The sequence below is a fragment of the Triticum dicoccoides genome, chromosome 6A (assembly GCF_002162155.2).
Source record: "Triticum dicoccoides isolate Atlit2015 ecotype Zavitan chromosome 6A, WEW_v2.0, whole genome shotgun sequence".
Lineage (NCBI taxonomy): Eukaryota > Viridiplantae > Streptophyta > Magnoliopsida > Poales > Poaceae > Triticum > Triticum dicoccoides.
In genome coordinates, this window is record NC_041390.1 from 84,355,573 (window position 1) to 84,365,459 (window position 9,887).

At 44.9% G+C, this 9,887-nt stretch overlaps 1 protein-coding gene across 1 annotated transcript; it reads left to right on the forward strand.

Moving 5' to 3' along the window:
- The first annotated feature begins 6,363 nt into the window (after positions 1-6,363).
- On the forward strand, positions 6,364-8,628 carry LOC119315159. Its single transcript, XM_037589827.1, has 5 exons — positions 6,364-7,088; positions 7,218-7,294; positions 7,373-7,433; positions 7,533-7,758; positions 7,847-8,628. The coding sequence occupies exons 1-5, from the start codon at positions 6,701-6,703 to the stop codon at positions 8,526-8,528; spliced, it is 1,434 nt and encodes a 477-aa protein (XP_037445724.1). The 5' UTR covers positions 6,364-6,700; the 3' UTR covers positions 8,529-8,628.
- Positions 8,629-9,887: the final 1,259 nt, after the last annotated feature.

Sequence of the window (9,887 nt, forward strand, 5' to 3'; positions counted from 1 at the left end):
AAGGTGCAGGGGAGGTTTTGGAGGGGTTTTACCACATGGGAACAATGCAAAGTCAAGGGTGGTTCCAAGATATGAAAATCCCCAAATCTCATGGAGTTTCATTTTAAAAGAAAACAATTTAAACTCGAAAATTAAATTTCAGAGAGAACCAACAGAGAAGAAGTTTCAAAAGATCAAACACCAAGGTTTGAAAAAATAAAATCCTTGCCAAAGCAAAGGAAGTTTTTTTTTAAGTGGAAGGTTTTTCTGAAAAAGAAAAATTTTAAATAGCCTCTCCTCAAAAACCACAAAGTTTTTGATAAAAACCAAATAAAATTTTTAGAGTGTCACATACTTGGTATGTCTTGACTTGGCGTAGATCTCTCCGGCAATGGCGTCAGAAATGGCTAGTTGTTGGGAGATCAAATCTTGACTTGACTTTGCGTAAGCCTCACCGGCAATGGCGCCAGAAATCCTTCTTGCTACCTCTTGAGCACTGCGTTGGTTTTCCCTTGAAGAGGAAAGGGTGATGTAGTAGAGCAGCGTAAGTATTTCCCTCATTTTTTTAGAACCAAGGTATCAATCCAGTAGGAGACCACGTGCGAGTCACCTCGTACCTACACAAACAAATAAGAACCTCGCAACCAACGCGATAAAGGGGTTCTTAATCCCTTCACGTCCGCTTGCAAGAGTGAGGTCTGATAGAGATGATAATAATAAGATAAATATTTTTGGTATTTTTATGATATAGATTGAAATTAAAGATTATAAAATAAAATAGATTGGAAAGTTGTATGATGGAGAATAGACCCCGGGGCCATAGGTTTCACTAGTGGCTTCTCTCAAGATAGCATAAGTATTACGGTGGGTGAACAAATTACTATCGAGTAATTGATAGAAAAGTGAATAATTATGAGAATATCTAGGCATGATCATGTATATAGGCATCACGTCCGCGACAAGTAGACCGACTCCTGCCTGCATCTACTACTATTACTCCACACATCGACCGCTATCCAGCATGCATCTAGAGTATTAAGTTCATAAGAACAAAGTAACGCCTTAAGCAAGAATAGAGTAACTCATGCAATATGATATAAACCCCATCTTTTTATCCTCGATGGCAACAATACAATACGTGTCGTTTCCCCTACTGTCACTGGGATCGAGCACCGCAAGATTGAACCCAAAGCTAAGCACTTCTCCCATTGCAAGAAAGATCAATCTAGTAGGCCAAACCAAACTGATAATTCGAAGAGACTTGCAAAGATAAACCAATCATGCATAAAAGAGTTCAGAGAAGAATCAAATATTGTTCACAGATAATCTGGATCATAACCCACAATTCATCGGATCTCGATAAACACACCGCAAAAGAAGATTACATTGAATAGATCTCCAAGAGAATCGAGGAGAACTTTGTATTGAGATCCAAAGAGAGAGAAGAAGCCATCTATCTACTAGCTATGGACCCGAAGGTCTGAAGTAAACTACTCACACATCACCGAAGAGGACATGGAGTTGATGTAGAGGCTCTCTGTGATCAATGCCCCCTCCGGTGGAGCTCCAGAAAAAGGCCCCAAGATGGGATCTCTCGGGTACAGAAGGTTGCGGCGGTGGAATTAGGTTTTTGTGGTGCTCCTGGATGTTTACGGGGTACGTGGACTTATATAGGAGGAAAAAGTAGGTCGGTGGAGCAACGAGGGGCCCACGAGAGTGGAGGGCGCGCCCAGGGGGAGTAGGCGCGCCCCCTGCCGCGTGGCCTCCTCGATTGTTTCTTGACACCCACTCCAAGTCTCCTAGATCACGTTTGTTGAGAAAATCATGTTCCCGAAGGTTTCATTCCATTTGGACTCCGATTGATATTCCTTTTCTGCGAAACACTGAAATACGCAAAAAAAACAGCAATTTGGGCTGGGCCTCTGGTTAATAGGTTAGTCCCAGAAATAATATAAAAGTGTAAAATAAATCCCATTAACATCCAAAACAGATAATATAATAGCATGGAGCAATAAAAAATTATAGATTCGTTGGAGACGTATCAAGATACAATTACAACTATAATACATGTAGGCCCAGTATATATACAGTCTAACACAGAGGTTGAACTCCAGGGCGCAGGCGATGCGCTAGAGGTCGGGGCAGCTCGCGGACGGGGTTTCAGGCGCCGGGGAGGATGGTGGCCATGCGGATGACAACGGGCACGGCGACTGCGATGGTGGTCGTTGCGGGTCGAGAGAGAGCGGCGTGAGGGGAAGGGGGAGTGAGCTAGGGTTCGGAAAGGGAGCGAGAGGGAGCAATGGGGGCTCCTCTTATCCTTCCGGGGGGGGGGGACTATAGTGGCGAGGGGGGAGGGGGGTCGGGCGCTGGCCATGGCCTTCGGCCTCTCCATGTCGCTGGCAGGACGTAGGGGAAAGGCCAGCCCCGGTGGACTGGGCCGCATTGTGGCCAGCAGGCCGCAAGTGCACAGTAGGTTAGAACTTTTTCCTTTTTTCTATTTTCTTATTCCCTTTTAAAACAAATTAGGTTCATTAAATACAAAACTTGCACCTAATTAAGTATATTAAAGGAGGCCACTACGACAAAAAGTTTGGCACCAAAATAAAATAGTTTAGAATTTTTACAATTTAAAAAGCAATTAAATTATTGTTTAGGCCATTGTTTTAAATATTGTAGGGCACTAAAACACTTTATAAAAATATTGGTTCACTTCCATAATTAGTTATGGATTATTTGCAGCATTATGAGCAATTTAGTTTTCATGTTTGAGAATTTCTGTAATTCACTTAAAATTTGAATTTGATTTCAAGTGGAATTTCAAATGAGATATTGATCAAAGATGACTAAGCACTATTTTAGCAAAATTATTAGCTTAACCTCAGGGGTTACTGTAGCTCATTAGTACAGGGTTTTTACATGTTCATCGGATCCCAATAAATACACCGCATAAAAGGATTACATCACATCGATCTCCAAAGAGAACATTGTATTGAAGAACAGAGAGAGAGAGAGAGAGAGAGAGAGAGAGAGAGAGAGAGAGAGAGAGAGAGCCATCTAGCTACTACTATGGACCCATAAGCCTCGTGAGGAACTACTCACACATCATCAGAGCTGCAGCAAGGTTGATGTAGAAGCCCTCAGTGACCGATTCCACCTCCAGCAGAGTACCGATGGAGGACTTTATATGCATCATGGAAGAAAAGAGGCTTCCGGCAGTGGAATAATTGTTTCGAGTATCGCTCTGGTGGTTTCTGGATTTTAGGGAATTTATGGGCCTGAAATTAGGTCAAACGGAGTTGCGAAGGGGCCACAAGCTCAGACGGCACCCCTTGGGGGCGCGTCGTGTGAACTTGTGCCTCTCTCGTGCGACATCTGGTCTCCCCCCAAAGATTCTAGGGTCACTCCTGGTCTAGAAAAAATCACCGTAAAGTTTCATCATGTTTGGATTTCGTTTGGTGCTATTTTCCTGCGAAACCATAAAATAGGCAAAAATAGGAACTTGCACTGGGCACTAGGTTAATAGGTTAGTTCTCAAAAATAATATAAAAATGCATATAAAACATACAAGATTGATAATATAATAACATGAAACAATAAAAAAATATAGATACGTTAGAGACGTATCAATTATGTATGAACTTTTGCATATCTTATAATGATATTAAGTATTATCCTTGTGTTTTATGAAGTTGTTCATTAAATCCTCTCATGTCCAGTCTAGTTTCAATCTAAATTGTGATAAGCACTACCATTTCATCCAGTTTCAGGTGGTGACCATGCCAGCGGCATGTTATTCGGGCGGTCACGACGACAAAGGCATCACGAGTCCATGGGCTCAATTTTTTCTTTCTGCTAATGGGTTATTTTTGTACCTGTCAAGTGGCCCTACACAGCGGAGGTGATAATTAAGTGTAATTGTAAGTATATATTTTGTGTTTTGGCCCCACACCGATAATTTTAATATAAGCAAATGAGATCTCAAAAAATATAAGGTTTGCCAATGTTTCATGTTCCATTACCAGGGTTTTTGTCACTGAATAGAGCAAATTTTATAGCGAGAGGAGTGCTGCCAACGCTGGCGAGCTAGTAGCGCGGGAGACGAGATGGAATCAGCAGTAGGCGAGAGGAAGAAGAAGCAAAGAACAAAGAAGAAAAGAAACGTGAAAGAGATGAAGGGCGTCTAGCTTGAGGCCCGCCTAGCATGCGTGCCAGCCTGTCTCCGCGTGAAAATAAGGAAGCGAGCGAGAGGGACAGGTGGAACGCTCGGCCGGTCTGTCGGCGCAAAGGGTTTCCCCAAAATTTAACAGCTTGTTGAGAATGGAATTTTTTTTATCAAAACCACGATTGATGGGTACCGTACGTAGCAAATCTGGAATCTGGACTCATACAACAGTTTTCTTTTTTTCTTTTTGAAAGGCTCATGCAACAGTACTACACACAGAACGACAATTTAATTAGATATGTTCGTTTATCCTCAAGAGTAGAACTTCTCCACCGTCCAACGCCTAGCTTCTACGAGTCATGAAAGGGAGCAACAAGCTTTACACGGTTATGTCACATGACATGGCGCGCTTAACTATATATTCAACTATAGGCACCGGCCGACTGCTGTGCTCGTTCGTCAGTGTCACAGAAACGGGTGGTCTTAATTCCTTTTTCCCTTTCTAAGCTTTCCACCCATGTAAGGAGGGTCGCAGGCATGGATGCCGTGACAAGCAACCACATTCTGCCCGTTCGTGTGATCGCCGTATCCCTTTTCTCCGACGCACCGCATGCATGATACCTACGTCTTTCTACCCTCAAACCGCCCAAACGACCAACAGCTAGCGAACCAGAAGGTCTATTTTACATGTCATATTTCTTAGGCCGTATGTGCGTACGTGTTTATTTTCCTCTAGAGTCATCTTGAATCTGATCAACGTATTAATGGATCATGCGATTATGCAAATGAATACAGTAGCTATAGTGCTACCCATGTTAGAGAAAAATCTATAGCTATATAGCATCTGGACTATACATAAGGGGCCCTTTGATTCAAAGGATTTTTAGAGCATTAGAATCCTTTAAAAAAATCTACGTTGGCTGTTTAATTCGTAAGATTCAATCCTATATTTTTTTTCCTAAGAATTCATTTGTACTACATTTCATAAGAAATCTAGCATCTGTTTGGCCTTTAGGCCATGGAGGTGTGGAGGTCCCCAGGCCCCGCCCAGCGGGAGTGCCCCTACTCTTGTTCTTGTTTGGTTCAACGTTTCGGTTGGAGCTGTGTGATGGTAGTGATGTCCCGTAGTATGAATAATGTCTCTCACACCTAATCCCCGCCCTGATGATGAGTTTAGCGTCGTCAGAAGGCATGTGAAGGCGTGTCTTCATCGGATCTCACGAGATTCGGCCGATGCTGGTCTTCGATGGATCTATTTGGATTTATGTTTATAGGTTTGATCCTTCCGACCTACGCTTCTCTTCACCGGCGACGATTGTTCTTTTATTGCGCTGGTCTTGTGGGGCCTTAAACACAACGACTTTCTAACCGTTTACTACAATAAAATAAAATTCTAGTGCGCTCGTCCTATGGCTCCGGTGAGAGAGGGGTGATGAGTGATGACGACTTGTAGTCGTCGCTAGGTAGTTCACGGACATGGTTGTATTTTTTGGTGTTCTTTGTACTGTCACGACATATTATGAATAGATCGGAAATTTCTCCCGCAACAAGAAAATTTCTTGAAAAAATCCTTTATTTTTTCCAATTATGCCATCAAATAATCTTACATCATGTAGGATTCGAATGGGCATGACATTGTTTTTCTGTTCCTATAATTTTACAATCGTGAGAATTAAAAATGCAATACAGGTTTTTTTTTGAGGTTATGCAATACAGGTTTGGGGTGTAATAAATACAGGGGCATGTATGTCATGAATTGACCAAAGACAAGACGCACATATCTGCCCCTTTTAGCTCATTAATCAAATAGCCAGCCAAAAAGCCGGGGCAGGCAGCAGTCAACTACCAAAGCTTTGTTTCCATTTCACGGAGTGGCAGTTCAGATCCACACGACAAGGGGGTCAGTGTCCCAACCCAAAAGAAAACTAGCGCACAAGATGCTTTTGGAGTCAGAGCCAGGTTGGCAGATTGGGTCACATGAGCTACCCCATCCCGCTCGTGCATGCAGCCTAGCCAACTGCAGGAAAGAGAGAAAACTTATGACAAAGATCTCACTGGCTCACTGCTGCTGTACCTGGGTAAAGTATGCTTGGAACATTTAGCTCATGAACTTAACCAAAAGCTTCTGTCTTTGCCTACCAGCTTTGTAGCTTTTCTGGCTGTACCTACTTACTCTGGTAGTATGACTCATGCCTACATATATAGCTACAAACCAGACCCAAGGAAAGGGTCCAGAACTAAGCACATCATCTGTTGCTTGGTAAACTGTTGAAAACCAGTCAATGTACAAGGAGAATGCCTGTCCAATTCCCTCATATTTTATTCCCACGTCACTAGATTGTTTATGCTTCCTCTCCTCTCACACACCAGTGGTACAGTACATATCAATGTTTTAGTATGCTTCATATCATTGTTCCCCAATATCCCTAGGTCTCTTCTTCCTTCCCCTTTCCTACTCCTGCCTCCACGATTCTGATCCAGTCCAGGCGGTGTAGATCGAGAGAGAGAATTGAAAGAGGGAGTGAGAGCTAGCTAGTATATTTAGTGGAAGAAGGAAAGATGATAACTAGGGAGGAGGAGAGGATTATTGGAGATGTGGAGGACAAGCAGGTGCTAGCTAAGATCACCATGGATGACAGGAAGAGATCCATGAGCGGGAGGACGCTGGACCTCAATGAAGGCATCGATATGGAGAGCGATGATGGAGAAGTCGGCGACGACAACGATGAAGAGGAGGAGGATGGAGGTAGCACCACCGATGTTGCCGGGAGCCGGAGCTCCAGCAACAACAGCAGCACCAACCATGCTTCGGAGACCCAACAGGGTACCGGGGCCGGCGAGCATAGGGTGCGGCAGTACAACCGATCGAAGCTGCCTCGGCTCCGGTGGACGCCCGATCTTCACATGGCCTTCATACGCGCCGTCGAGAGGCTTGGTGGACAAGAGAGTAAGTACTAGAACTTTTTCATGCAATAATTACTTGTGATGATCGGTTGTTTGCTCGTGAGATTCTATGATCATGTTTCGTTTCACTGAATCTGATTAATTTTCTACCTTCGATTTCTTGTTCATATAGGAGCTACTCCTAAGCTGGTGCTTCAGATGATGAATGTTAGGGGGCTCAGTATTGCTCATGTGAAAAGCCATCTGCAGGTAAATCATGTCGTGCAAAATTCAATTAGTTCGCTTACTTCGCATATCACTCTCGGTTTATGATCTATTTACTTTCAGATGTACCGAAGCAAGAAGCTAGACCACCACGGTCAACGGATCAGGGGAGCCATCTCCTCAGGTTCTCATCAATCCCAAAAATTTCGATCTAATTCACCTAAAACACTTGTGCTGATGAGAGGGTATTCTTCTTCTACATGTGGGCATGTGGTGAGCGCAGTATTTTCACCTATGGATTTCCACTCAATGGGAGGCGATCGACGCTTTCATGACATGCTCCTCCAAAGAGCTGCCGCCCTCTCCTCAACGGCGGAGCGCGGCGGCTTCTTCGTGTCACGGAACGGCGGCGGCGGAGGAGGGAACACCAATAGCCGCCTCTACGGGATTCTCCAACACCAACACCGGCCATCTCCGATGCAATCTGGCTTCAAGAACGGCAGTTTCAGGTAAATTCTATCACTAGACATGTAAACCTAGCCATTCTGCCGAGACGATCGATAGATCGAAACCCTAATTCATGAAGAACATCTGCAGGAATCAAGACTGGGCGTTCGACCACCGTGACATGATAGCCAGGAATGATGTGAAGGCCTCCTCGACCACGTCGCACTTCTTCGCGTCCTCGTCGGTAAGGAGGTGGCCATTAACCTCCGCAGTTGCGGGAGCCGGCGAGCAAAGGCGAGATGAGAGCTTTGGTTACTTTACCGGCCACGGCTCTGGGCCGCTCTCAAGGGCCATGGCAGTGGCACCGGCGACGTCGGTCGTGCCAGGAGAAGGTGACCATCGTCTCCCGTTTAGATGGCACGGTGGCGATGGCGGCAAGGTTGCTAAGGCCATATCGTCAGATCCCGTGATGATCGTCGAAGCCCTAGATTCCCAGAAGCAGAAGCATCTTGAGCAACAGAGGGCTCTGATGACACCAGCCGACAAGGTACGGCTTCCGGTAGAGACGCCGGAGTTGGAGCTCAGCTTATCTCCAGCCACGGCAATCGACGCCACAGATGGGACACCGAGCAAGAAGAGGAAGAAGAGCACTGCTGCATCGAGCGAGCAAGAGCTGGAACATGCCAACAAGCTGTCGATCTCGCTCTCGCTCATGCCACCTGCAGCTTCCGTGCCCATGCAGCGGCAGGAAAAGACAAGAGGGGGCAGCGTGGAGGCCGTTCTGGGGCAGAGTACTTTGGATCTGACCATGTCGATCAAGGCATTGGAGTGAGATCTTTCAAGTACTTTGTGTCGAGGGTTGTCCAAAAATTGCACACTGATCCATGCGATCAGTTAAGATTGTTAATTTAACCTTTTGTCCTCTACCAGTACATACGGAGATATATGTCATGTTTGTTGGTAAATTTGTCTATGGAGTATGGACAGCCTCTCCGATCGGTACGTGGCCACATGATCCATGCCTTGTTCTCTTGTGTGACAATATCTTCGGGAAGCTAAACCTATCCAGAGACAAGTATCCATTGCAGTTGCAGTGCCAGTTCTTTTGGGGTTTATGAGTGTCAGTCAAAATAAGTTGCCCATATCCAGTTTATTCTGGCAGCCGAAGCTAAAACTTTAGTCTAGAACCTTATTAGTTAACCCTTAAGCTCCAAAAGAACTCGCCCTTAAGCTACACGCAACCATTTTTATTGTGAAATATTAATCTTGAGGGTTTGCCCGACGGAAAAAAATACACATGTCAGCACTAAATGCAGCAGTAATCTTATGGTAGACTGTCATCCAAATTAGTCGGACAAAGTCATTGTTTACATTTTCAAGTGGCTACACACAATAGCGGATCCAGAAAAATCGAATGAAGGGGGCCAAGTGTTGCTAAGCCTTGTTGGGGAGGGCCAGTCCATGAAAATACATATCATTGTTTACATGCATATTAGGATTAAATCGGTGATGTTAGGGGGGCAGGCCCTGCTGGTCCCCCTGTCTCTGCCACTGTGCACACAGAGGCCAGACTCCCATGCATCTATATACTACAATGACCATCGCATACAGTTCCAGTGGGCAGTCTTGCAGACAACCAGTGGACAAGCTTGAAACTCTAATGTTGTTGAAACCAGAGTTATTAAGAAAAATCTTATAATAACACAATACAAAGAACCCAAATGGCCCGAATATGAACCTTAAGTTGTGCGCTAGCCCAGCTAACTAGTTCCAACCATATTCGGGATACTAACTGAGGTAGGTTAAAAGCCATGTGAACTGTCCATAATATCTTGGACGATGGATCGTCCCCTCAAGAAACCACTCTAGCTGATGGAAATCAATCCATGCATCTTCGGAGCTAGACGGCTGGCAAGCACTTCGCCAGAGCCTACATCGAGCGAAGAAAAGCTCAATTTTCTTCAAGCTGGACATCGCCAAAGTATTTGACTCAGTTAGATGGCATTACCTACTTGATGTTCTCTAACACGTGGGATTTTCTTGTAGGGACCTTATTGCACTCTATTTGGCCACATCCTCCTCATGCATCCTGCCCAATAGAGCTCCTATAACTCACACTTTACCACCCAACAGGATTGCGGCAGGGTGGCCCGCTCTCCCCCTTCCTCTTCTTGTTGGCCATCGACCCACT

What these genes read in the sequence shown, in the direction of transcription:
- LOC119315159 (XM_037589827.1), top strand. Translation starts at nt 6,701, where the DNA reads ATGATAACTAGGGAGGAGGAGAGGATTATTGGAGATGTGGAGGACAAG. An exon ending in GAGGCTTGGTGGACAAGAGA is followed by an intron (nt 7,089 to 7,217) that starts GTAAGTACTAGA and finishes TTGTTCATATAG; the next exon opens with GAGCTACTCCTAAGCTGGTG. An exon ending in CAGGGGAGCCATCTCCTCAG is followed by an intron (nt 7,434 to 7,532) that starts GTTCTCATCAAT and finishes TGGTGAGCGCAG; the next exon opens with TATTTTCACCTATGGATTTC.